The 13183-nt window shown below is 28.0% G+C and overlaps 1 protein-coding gene across 2 annotated transcripts; it reads right to left on the reverse strand.

Moving 5' to 3' along the window:
- Positions 1–8233: 8233 nt before the first annotated feature.
- Positions 8234–12843, reverse strand: LOC108852244 (cytokinin hydroxylase). Of its 2 annotated transcripts, none has more exons than XM_018625738.2 (5): positions 12472–12843; positions 11427–11518; positions 10976–11217; positions 10070–10454; positions 8234–8902 (listed from the first exon to the last, which is right to left on the reverse strand). In XM_018625738.2, exons 1-5 carry the CDS (start codon positions 12749–12751, stop codon positions 8480–8482), a joined length of 1422 nt encoding a protein of 473 aa, XP_018481240.1. In that variant the 5' UTR covers positions 12752–12843; the 3' UTR covers positions 8234–8479. The 2 variants fall into 2 exon arrangements, with proteins under 2 accessions (XP_018481240.1, XP_018481249.1); XM_018625747.2 differs by having other exon boundaries at positions 11292–11518; positions 12472–12842.
- Between the last annotated feature and the right edge of the window lie 340 nt (positions 12844–13183).

Here is a 13183-nt window from a genome sequence, read left to right on the forward strand (position 1 = left end):
TTCATTATCAACAAAAAATAAATAAGGAAAATTTCGTATTTGTTAATTAAATAATTTATAATATTTATTTATCACCAAACTATTCTTAAAAGGAAAATAACTATGGAATCATTTATTTAATAATTTTCTAGTTTATAATATTTATATTGACACAATTTTAATTGAGTAGGTTTTAATATAAGGTTTAAACAATTTTTTTAACGAATCATCATTAATATATAAATATATTATATATTTTTATTATATATTCTTTTTCTTTTTTATTGGTATAATATAAAAAGGAAAAGTACTATGTAATCATTTATTTTATATAGTTATAATAATTTTTTTAGTTTATAATATTTATATTGACACAATTTTAATTAAGTAGGCTTTAATATAAGGTTCATTATCAACAAAAAATAAATAAGGAAAATTTCGTATTTGTTAATTAAATAATTTATAATATTATATTTATCACCAAATTATTTTAAAAGGAAAATTACTATGGAATCATTTATTTTAGATAATTATAATAAAAGTTAATACAATTTTAAACACATGTCACAATCTTAAAGTTATAGTTGCCATGTGTCGCGATCGTGTTAATTAGTAACTTTGAAGAACCAAGCTTTATATAATAAGATTACATGTAACTTTCTAGAAAATGTTCAATTTTAAATCACAACTTTTAATCATAGATAAAAATTAAGACTCTATTTTAATAGATTAGATTTCACATTTGCAGGTCTTAACTTATTAGAGTTTTGTGAGTTATTTTGCTACCCCAGTGGACATAGATAATGACCAAGTCTTGGTACATAGATTTTTATGGCCCAACATTTTGATTTTTTTACACTGTTAATAAATCTACTATATGCTATATGCTTAATTTAATATAATACGTACATTCATTTATATATAATGTTATATAAAACTATTAACAGTAAAAATTATAGTAAACAATTTTATTTTCCTAACAATTTCGTGTCCGCGTAAGGTAAGGTACGGATCTCTACCTAGTTAAACTGGTAAAACAAAATCAAATCAAAAATTAACAAAAATATATATATCCGCATGTAACGTGTGTAACGTTTCTTAAGGTAATGCATTTTGAAACTGATTGTCAACAGCTTATGAGTTTTATCAAGAAAGAAGAAGAGGATTGGCCGGCTCTGGCAGTGGAATTGGATGAAATCAATGCCCTCAAAAGCAACTTCAATATCATCTCTATATTCTATCTATCAAGATCTCTGAACTTCCGTGCGGATGGCCTAGCGAAGGGAGTTCGTTCACGCGATCTTCGGTTTCCTTATGTCAACGGTAGTGCTCCAAGATGGTTAGCCTTTGATGCTAGCCGAATGGATGTAAACTAAGTGTGTTCTAGTGTTTTTCGATGTAAAAAAAAAATCAAACAAATATAGAAAAAACAATAATAGTATTTTGATATTTTCACCAAATCTTCTAAGATCCCAAAGATTTTCTCTTTTGATAGTGGAAGGATCTTTGCTTAACTTCGTCAAACAAGATACAGTATCACTATTTAATTAGACGAACATGCGTGTGCATGTTATATATATATATATATGAGTTATTCTTGGGTTCACCCCCTAGGGTGAATCTCTAGGTTCACCAACCAATAGGATTTAGTTATTTCAAACTTGACATCATTTAAAAAAGGAAACAAAATATTGTCAAATTATATTATATTTTAAAAATAAAAAATAAAATAAAAATAAATAAAATAAAGTAAAAATAAATAAAATAATACTAAAAATGCAAAAAATAAATATTCAAAAAATAAATTAATACCACAAAAAACATTAATCTCTAAATGTTAAACCCTAAATCCTTTAGTAAACCTTTGGATAAATTATAAAACTTTGATTTAAAAAAACTATTTATAACACAATCAACAAAAAAATATACCCTAAATTCTAATCATAAACCCTAAACCCTTGGGTAAACCCTAAACCCTTGGGTAAATCCGAAATTCTTGGATAAATCTTAAAATTTAAGATTTATCCAAAAGTCTAAGATTTAATGTTTGTTGGGAGCGTTAAAAATATTTTTTGAAAATATTTTTATTTAGATTAAAAAGTTTTTTTTATGATTAATATAATTTTTATTTTAAAAGTATAATATAATTCGATAATATTTTGTTTCCTTTTTTAAAAGATATTGAATCTTAAATGACACAATCCTATTGGTTGGTGAACCTAGAGGTTCACCCTAGGGAGTGAATCCAAGAATAAGTCTATATATATATACACTTTTTCTTGGGTTCACCCCCTAGATGAACCTTTAGGTTCACCAACCAATAGAAAGTTGTTATTTTAAATTTAGTATCTTTTAATTAAGGAAACAAAAATAACTTGCTAAATTATATTATGCTTTTAAAATAAATAAAAAAGATTAAATAAATAAAAATAACAATAGTTCTCAATAAAGATTATTTTAAAAAATATTTATTTATAAGATTTGGAGTTTAGTGTTTAAGATTTATAGTTTAGAATTTATCCAAATGTTTAGTGTTTTTCCAAGGGTTAGGGTTTACCCAAGGGTTTAGGGTTTACCCAAAGGTTTAGGGTTTAGGATTAGATTTTAGGGTTTAGTGTTTTGTTGACAACATGTTTAGTGTTTTTTCCAAAGGTTTATAGTTTACCCAAGGGTTTAGGTTTTATGATTAGAGTTTAGAGTTTAGTATTAGAGTTTAGGGTTTAGTATTAGAGTTTAGGGTTTAGTGTTTTGTTGACAATATTGTTTTTTTTAATTCGTTTTTATATAATATTTTTATTTATTTGTAAATTTTATTTTGAAAAAATAAAATAATTTAATAAATTATTTGTTTCCTTAATTAAAAGATACTGAATCTAAAATGACAAGTTTCTATTGGTTGTGAACCTAAAGGTTCACTCTAGGGGGTGAACCCAAGAATAACTCATATATATATATATATATATATATATATATATATATATATATATATATATATATATATATATATATATATATATAAATTCTAGATATTTTATCATGTAGGGTCTTTAAGATTATACCCCCATTGAAATAGACATTCTCACTCGATCTAAATGCCATAAAGAACTGAATGAGATTGTTTTTCCGAATCTCTTGATATCTAACAACATATATGTATCGTCTTAGCGATCAATCGACTTAAAGATCTCTGACACACATCTAACAACATATTTGCATCGTCCCAAATGAGCTGAGTCTCACATACGTTTTTCTGAATTTCTTAACATCTAACAACATTGCGTAATATAACAGTATAAAATTTGAACCTAACCATTCTTCTTTTTTAATTTCAGGAGATCATGAAACCCGTAGTTTCTCAGACTCGAAACTACAACATGTAATATTAGTTTTGTTTCAACAGTCACTCGAACCGAAGATCTCTGGCACAAGAGCTATAATCTTTTCAGTTGAACTAATAACTTCACGTAAATTTTAATATAAGGGAAATTGGGTTGTATAACCATCAAAAAAAAATTTATTAGGTAACTAGCTAAAAAACGAACTTACTCATCCCCTATATATTATTTATATATCATTTAAAAATATGAACCTTAGTTTTATATTAATTTAAAAATGACCCTATCCTATGTGACATTTTTTGTGTATGCTTTCCAAATCCTATTTTAAAGAATTCTAGAGCATCTTATATAAACTATAGTCTAAAAATTATACTCTCTAGCATTACATTGGTAGCTTATATCTTTCCTTAAATAAAACCTACGAAATTACCTAATTTGACTAAAATATATATACGACAATTAATAATTTTAAATAATAAAGATTTGACAACAATTTTTTAAAACGAGTATAAATTACTAAAACTGTTAAAAGTTTAATTTAAACTTTTGTGATCAAGGTTTAAATTTTTTTCTATATTAGGATACAATAATTTTAAGACCGTATGAATAAATAATTTCATTTTAATAGGTTTACATATATATATTTCATATCGTTTAAATTAAACTATACATCATATGAAAATACATGCTAATATTTTGATATTTGCATTGAACATATATTGAAAACTTCATATTTTAATTTTGAAATCTTCATTGTCTTTTAAATGATTATAAATCATTGAAACTACTAAACATCCCACATTAAAAAAATCATTGGTGTAAAATTTTGTTTCACAAATATGCAAATAATCATAAAATCATATGAGTAAAAACCTCATTTAATAAAATAAATATTAAAATTAAGATCTATGTGTAATATCATTTAAATTTAGTTATATATCATATACGACAGATAAGAGTGATTGTTTTGATTTATTTATCCTAAAATGATTGAAAAAATAAGAGTGATCGTTTGATTTATACGCTCACACCAATTTCTTACATAATAGTAATTGATTTTTTAGTTATTTAATATATATTTTTTTTTAATTTCATAATTTGCAGAAAAAAACAGAAAAGAAGTAGTAAATATAAAATATTGCACAATATAATGCGTGCAATTGATATATGGAGTATATAAAACTTTCATAAGTTTCAGTAAAATGAATGTTTGTATTAATTAGAAAGATTGGTGAATAAGCGAAGAAGGTAAAAAGATTGGTGAATAAGCGAAGAAGGTATAAGATAATTAAACTTTAAAATCATGCAATTAATTTATCAATATCTAAATTATTCGAAGGTTGCACTAATAATGTATACTAATATTAATGAAGAAAATAATGTCTTAGTATCAAATGATGATTTGTTTATGTTCTTATAAATAATATTTTGTAACTAAAACATTACTAGAAAAATTAATTCGATTGAATTAAACAAATACAAACAAAACCAAATTAAAACGAACCAAACACAAATCAAACTAAATTAAAACTGAATCGAACACAATCCAAATCACAATAAAACAAAACACAAATCAAACCAAACTTATTTGAATTGACTTTAGTTAAGCGTCTCTTAGACCTTAATAAAACAAACCAAACCTCCCGTAGTTTATTTTTTCTTTTTGAACAAAACTTAAACATGTATTTAAACTGACATGTTTACCCCTAATAAAACTGAGTTATTGCTGACTTGACATCATTTGTCAATACTATATATTTTAAATATTTATCATAAAATTCACTGCGCAAGTCGCAGGTCTTGTCCTAGTTAGATAGTCATTTATTAACAAAAATATCAATTTCTTATATTAAGGAGAATCATTTGAAAAAATGTAATTACACATTAACACAAAAATGCTTACGTGTCAGTCTCACATTCATTTAGCAATTAATGTGTTCACATATTAATTTCTTAATTCTATCACAGACAATTTAATGTGTCCACACACTAATTTTTTTAATTAATTTTTTAGTTTTTGTATATTAATTTTTGTATTAGTGAATTCAGTTCTCTACAAAAAGTACTAAATAATATAATTGTTGAATGAAATAAACTACAAAATCATTAAGATTCACATCAACTAAAATATCAGATTGAGAATGTTTTTAGAAATTGAAAATTTCGTATTTTGTCGAACTTGGCCATGGTTCGGTTTTTTTCAGCAACATTACAGACTCATATAGACTCTTATAACCAGGATGGAGGATCGGCATCCATGTAGACCACAAAAGACGGTTGCTTTCTTGCATTGCGAGCTAAGCCGTCCGCCTTTGTATTGAGTGTATGTGATACATAGATAATCTCCGAATGTGTAAAACTTCTCTTTAGACTCCTTATGTCTTCTAGATAATTTGCAAAAATAGGTCATTCTTCTGGTTTGGGTTTATGCATACAAAAGAAACAAATAATAATGATTGGTTATGAATTAAGAAAATTTAGGTGAAAAACATCACACAAAGTTAGATCTTAGTTTAGCAAAATATTGTTTTTCTTTACAGAATTTCCATATCAAACCAAAAATTAGAAATATAATCAGACTGTAGAAAAAATCAGAAATCAGAAAAGCTTTAAAAAAAATTCGCGAAATTGAATGAAAACATAATTCATGTATCGCGTGAAGAGATCATATTATTTCCAAAGTAACTCTAACTCATTTCACTCGATTATATTGTAATTTTATTATATTTACCAAATATTTTTATAAAAGTACACGTTATTGGTTATATACTACATCTTGCCCAACACTATTGACACCACGCCTAACCATTTTATTGGTATTCTTAAAATGAGGTTCAATAATTATGTCTGTAAAATAAGCCCAACATATTAGTCTTTCATTTATTTATTTTTCTTTTTATTGGTAGAAGAAAATAATTCTAGATAAAATATTTGGATCGAAGAACCGAACCGAACTTGATTTGAAAGTAATACTAAACACAAATTAAAACATATAAAGTACTCAAATGGATCTAAAGATTAATATTCGGATAACTAGATCCAAATCCAATCCAAACTAAAATATTTTGGATACCAAAAATATTTAAAACAAAATTATATACTTAAATATATTAGTTCTTTTAAATTTTATATCTATTAGATATTAATTAATATGAAAATACCTAAAATAATAAAATATGGTCAAAATACTGAAAATATATTATTTTCTCCATTTAAATATTTAAATTAAACTATTCTATGTAAATTTAAGTATTTAGTCTTATATTATTTAAATTTTTAAAATTTTTACTATTATTTTAGTTTTTGGATTTTGAGGATAAAGTATATTTGGATTTTTTTTAATTACATAATTAAAAAAGTACCTAAACTCGAACCTGAACTGAACATGCAATGTTTCGATCAAAATTCAAACCACATTCAACCCAAAAATTGTAAATATCCGAATCATATTTACATTTCTAACTCTAAAAATCAAAATCTGAAATCCGAATATATCAACTAAATTCGAACAGATATTTGAATGATCATCCCTTGAAAAAAATATACGACATATCACTTATTATAAATTAAAATAACTAATCTAATTTGGTATTTCACTCCGCATATGGCGAGGATTACTACCCAGTAGGAAGTATTAAAATCAAGATAATATCGTTCAATCAATCTGTGGATCCTAATCGTCGTTTAGAAATTAAACAATGTTATGTCAAAGTTTCTATTGACTCCCTTGATTTATCTGTCAACTTCCTGATTGTGTTTTTGTCTTCAATAAACTTGCTTCTATTAATTTGCAGAAATCCTATTTTCTAAAGTCGGAAATTAAATTTTCTTATGTAAAATCATGTACTAGTCATTTGATTTGGTTAACCATTAAACTAAATAATTTATTTTTAATTAAAATAACGTAAAGGAGCTTTTACAGAAAAAAAACATTTCTTTTAAATCATCTTTTCACCACATAAGTTATTCAATTATAACCCAAAAGTTGACTATCAATCTAAATAACCCATAACGCACAAATATACCTACAAGTTGCAATTTGTTTGTTGTTTTGAATCATTTTCAAGGGTTACTTCTACCACATTATATCAATTAAAAACTAAGATAAAGAAGCAAGAATCAACCTTAGTCACTATAAGTGCAATGGCCGCCACCAAACTTAACCAACAAAATAAAAGATGAACTCTCTTTCCCCCATCCCTAATCATTCTTTTGTCTTTTGTTTTATTTAAACTAAAATTTCCTAACCGCTAGACTATAAAGCCACGGTGTCCTAATCATTCTTTTTGTTTCTTTGGTTATTATATTTGTTGTTTATGTTTGTTTATTATTTTAAGGCTTATCTAGATTAAACCCATCTCAGTATAACATTATGACTTTTATTAATATTCAAATCAAACTTTCACTTTTTAAGCAAATAAAGGTGATCGATGGACAATTGCTTTTGGCCATATGCCAGAAAGTTATTGATACAATCTGCAGTCAGAAAGAACATAATATGACCTTACACAAAGACAACAGTCGCAGCCTTTTGTGTCTCTCTTTCTGTGTATAATTTATTACTAAAATTTATATTGGTCTTTATAGCCTTAGCCTAATAAAGATTACTATTTTTCAACGACAAATAGAGAAAAATAACATTTTCTATTTTTTCTGTGAAGTTAAAAATTGCTATTTTAAAAGAATGCATGAAACTTATGCTATTATAGAATTTCTCTATTTTTAAATACAAATAGTAATATTGGAAATGGTTTTAGTCAGCTATATTTCTGCATACTGATTTTTTTAATGCTGGAATTATTAAACTTATGTTAACCGTATTAATTCTACAGTAAATAATTTTAAAATGTTTACTAAAAATAATTTACTTTTAGAGTTCTGAGAAACAAATGTTATATTCTGAAAACAGTGAGGAAAAAAACAAATTTGCAGTTCATAGTTAATTTTTGTCAACATATTTGGGTAATGTCACTTGTAAAACGCATAAAACACAAAAGAACAAGTAAATTTGAGGAAAAAGATTAACATAATTTTCTCTCGTACTCGTACGATGTTTATTCAAATAAAAATCCCTCATGTTACTCAAAAGTTACCAACCCCCAAAATATATGTTCCCCAAGTGTACGATCAAAGCATTTCAATGACTTTTAATCTTGAAACCTTCATGAATCCAGTGGCTTCAATATCACTTGAACTCCATACTTAGGTTTTATAGTAAGCACAACTATTGGCGCATGTCTATAGTTATTTGATATTGCGAAGTTAAACTTTGAAATTAGCGTCGCTAATATTATTTTTGCTTCCATCATCGCAAATGATTGTCCTATGCAGTTTCGAGGACCAGCTGCAAATGGGATGAAGTGGCGGCCAGGCGCAAATGGTTTGCCTCCAAAGCGTTCAGGGTTGAATTCATTTGCGTCTTTACCCCATAATTCTTCGCTGTGATGGATTGCGAGGACCGGTATCCATATTGATAAACCTTTGGGAATTGTTAGATCACCTAGTTTTATATCTTCAAATGCCATCCTTGGTAGAAGAGTAGCTGGAGGGTAAAGTCTTAATGACTCGTTTATCACTTTGTTTAACTGTTAAAAGAGAAGAAAATGACAAAATATTAGCAGAATATTCTATTAATTTCTATAAGAATCATATCTTGTGATCATGCGAAGTGCTTCTTGACTCTTTCTCAAACATCTTTTAGTTTGAGAATTGACTTTTCCTTTAGAAAGAAAAGAGTATCAATGAAGCTGTCAAAATCTAATCATTAGTTATTACAGGTTTTAGATAGATTTGTTGTATAATATTTTATGCAAAGCATGTCATAGTGCTAATTATAAAACTACTGAAATGTACATTTAACCATTTATTTATTCCTGTAAAAAATCTGTGTACCAGTCTCTCTATCTTAACGAATTTCAAATCTTGCTTTATTTAATGTTAATAATATCTAGTTATTATAACTACTTCTAAGAAGTACGATCTTAAGTAAACTTAGTTATAAACATGTAACCATTGATCCCAAAATAAATATACCATCAGAATCAACAAACCTTAACAAAAAAAGCCTAGACATTCTATTGTTTGAGTTTTGGCTTTACTATTAAAGATAATAAGCATGAAGACAATAGTCAATAGTGTTATGTGTGTCGACTAGATGACTATGTTATAAGCTTAGTTATGGAAGAGGCACTACGAAGTTAGTGGCATTGCCTACTACTGTGTTGAATGTTAATACCCCACACGCACCCATTCATCATAAAGCTAATTCTATACTACTTCAAATATAATAATTAGTTGAAATAAGATATCGTTTTATAATCTATCATTTGGTGCAAACAACAAATATCATCTTTATATATATATATATATGAGTTAGTGGCCTTCGAGTCCTCAAAATCTAATTAAAAAATCTTGATAGTGGTCAGTAGAAACTAATTTACTAAAACTTAACGTTCTATTTTTGAATAGGAAATATCGCTTTACAAAATTTGTTTTGGATCAATTTAATCGTTTATGCATTAGTGTTTTCCTTCTATTGGCGCTACTAGGAACTAGAACTCGTGAATGGTAACAAAAATAATCGAGACCGGGGGATAACTAGTATGTCACATTCGATGCTAGCTACCATTCAAACCTAGATATAACTTATATGTGTCGACTCGATAAATCTAAACGAAAGTCTAAAACTTTGTAAGAGAGGATTTTAGAAGTTATGAGTTGTATACAATGTGTCTAACAATGAACGTACGTACCGAGGTAAGCTTGGATAGTTGATCAACCGAGGGAAGACCGTCGCAGCCACATACATCTCTAATCTCGTCACGAACGTTTTCTTGCCATCTGGGGTTATCGGCGAGGAGCATCATTGTCCATGTGAGAAGGAGTGCGGTAGTTTCGTGACCAGCAAAGAAGAATGTCTTGCATTCATCCATTATCAACTGAAGATTATTGTTATCATTATTGTTGTTCTTGTGACTATCCATTTCATTCAAAAGAAGGCCAAGAAGGTCATCACCGTGACTACTGCTTCGACCCATCTCAGCGCAGTCTCGCCTGCTTTGTATGATCTCTATCAACAAACGTTCCACTTCTTTTTTCAGAGACTTTATTTCTCTGTTGTATTTGCTCGGAAGAAACCTAGGTAGATACAAACATTGCGTGATAAGTCAACGTTTAACTGTACTTAAGCTAAGTAAAGCAATAGTCATTTGAGAACGTGACACTATGCTTGTGCTAGACAGAGAAAAACATATTGCTTGAAAACCGGCACACACCAAACACACACTAATTTTTGAAATCTATAAACACCGTATGCTACAGTAGATGAGGCGGAATACAAAAAAATTATTAGCAGCAACTTTTCTTTTGAAAAAAAATTTACCATATATATACGTGTGCATATATATATATATATACTAAAAGATAATCTATGCAGCTATAAGATAATAAAAATATTTTGTTTATTTATAAAATATCTTTTTAATTAAATAATTTCTTCAATCATTTCCAAAGACAATTGTACCATTTTGTAATATAATTCTTTTACTTATTTTAATGGTATATACGTTTTGGTAATAATAATAAATTAATAGTATAACGCTTGCTGTTCACTTTCAAAATCTAGACATTTTTATCACTCGTTAAGGAAGAAAACTCACCGGCTACCGGGAAAACAGAGGTGGCGGGTGGCTTGAGCGCAACGGCGTTGGAGGACGGTGAGGTGGTTGAAAAGCTCTTTGCCTTTCTCAAAGCTACTACCGAACTCCGTCCTCGATATAATATCCGCCGTGAGCTGGTGCATCTCCTCCCCTATCTCCACCTCACCTCCTCCTTCCTCAATTTCTTTCCTCAGCCTCTCCACTAGCCTACTCGTACACTCCACCATGTGTCTTGCGTAGCCCTGCATATATCACAAGGGTGTTTCAGTCATTTAACGCTATGTTACATTTGCATGAGGTTTAATTTGTTAGGTGCCTTGAGCCTGTCCCCGTTAAATGCCGGTGCAGCAAGGTGGCGTTGGTGGTGCCAATCCTGGCCATTAGCCATAAGGAGACCACGACCAATAAAATTTTTTGTCCCTTGTTGCTGTAGCCACGATCTTCCACTTACACTGTTATGCTTCATCAGCAACTCTTTTATCAATTCTGTTTCCGTTATGCAAAGCCGAGGATCCGTCCCGTTCCACACTATAAATCTTTTCCCTGGTTCACCAAAACAATGTACAAGAACATTACAACAAAACAACGTATCAGCGATTAATAAAGAACAAAAATACTAAAGGATATTTCTGTCATTTTCATATAGCAAATATACAGTAGAACCTCTATAAATTAATAATGTTGGGACTTTAAAATTTTATTAATTTATAGAAATATTAATTTACAAAAGTTTTCTTTTTTAGATTTTTTCTACTGTTGGTTATAAAATAAGAAAATATTTGATTTTACCATATATACATTATTAATTTCTTTTAAAATAATGACTTTCATATTTTTTTATTATCTTATTTGGTGTATATTTTTATGTTTCATAGAATTTTTATGTGATTTTCGATATAATTTTACTAAATATTATCAAAATATATTGAAATATTAAGAAAAGTTGATGTATTTTAATTGTAAATATAAAACCAACAATATAATGTTTATTTGTACTTATATAATATATATATATATATTAATAGATTATTAATTTATGATTTTAATGGGACTATATATTTACATGGGAGTTTTAAAAATATTATTATCTTATTATTTTATCGATTTGTATCATATTTTACACTGGCCCAAATTGGGACCGACGAAATTTATTAATTTATAGAGATTATTAATTTATCGAGTATTAATTTATAGAGGTTCTACTGTATTTCAGTTTTTATCTAAGAACAACTTTGTAACAACCAGTGGCGGACCGAGGAAAATTTATTACCGGTGTCAAAACATAAAATTCATTGTCAAGAACAAAAACAAATGGGTTCAAGCTTAATAAATCTATAAGCTATAAGGAAAAACTAAAAATTTATGGGGTGTCAATTGAACCCCCTAAGTTGCATGTAGGTAACAACACCTATGTTTATTCGGTCAAAAAATAAAACAAAATATATGCTTTTACCACACAACTGAAAAACAATTTTTGTTAACATTCTAGGACATACCGTATTGTTTGGACCAGGTGACGTAATGCGGAAGAAGGCGGCCTACGATGTCATGGTGAATAGAATCACAATCCTTAGAAACGGATTGCGATACCATAGCCGAGATTTCAAGGATGTTTCCGGTTAGTAGACGTGGTTTAGGACCGGTTACCCCTTGACCTGCCATGATCTTCTTGATTCGCCTAGGTGTTAGCCAGTAGCATGATAGGGTGTCGTATAGAACTCTCAGTATTAAGGTCATGAATATCACGAGGAGAGATTTTAATAGTGTAAGCAACATTTTTTGGTTTTCTTTTTATTTTTATTTCTTCAGAGATTCGAAGAGAAAAAGATCTTAAGATGACTGAGAATTAGAGGGGGGGAGATGGTGTATTTATAATGTTGGAACGGTTTTGTCCAGACACGATTTATTTCTTTTGTTCAAAAATGTTGAGATGCAATATATATTTAAGTAGGGTACTAAATCTGGAAATACTTATTATGGTTCTTTATTGCATATGCATTTAAATAAATGGAAGATATGGTAGACTCAAATAAGTCAATTAATCTGGTTATATTTAACCATAGTTATTGTTGGAGAATCACCATATTTTAAAACTTTTAAACATTAAAAAATGTAGAATTCCCCTTCGTCCAGTTGTTTGATTAAACGACATTTCTCATAGTTTGTAATAGTATAATTATTAATTATCCAACATTAAACACTAAAAAA

This window comes from Raphanus sativus, chromosome 4, assembly GCF_000801105.2.
Source record: "Raphanus sativus cultivar WK10039 chromosome 4, ASM80110v3, whole genome shotgun sequence".
NCBI lineage: Eukaryota > Viridiplantae > Streptophyta > Magnoliopsida > Brassicales > Brassicaceae > Raphanus > Raphanus sativus.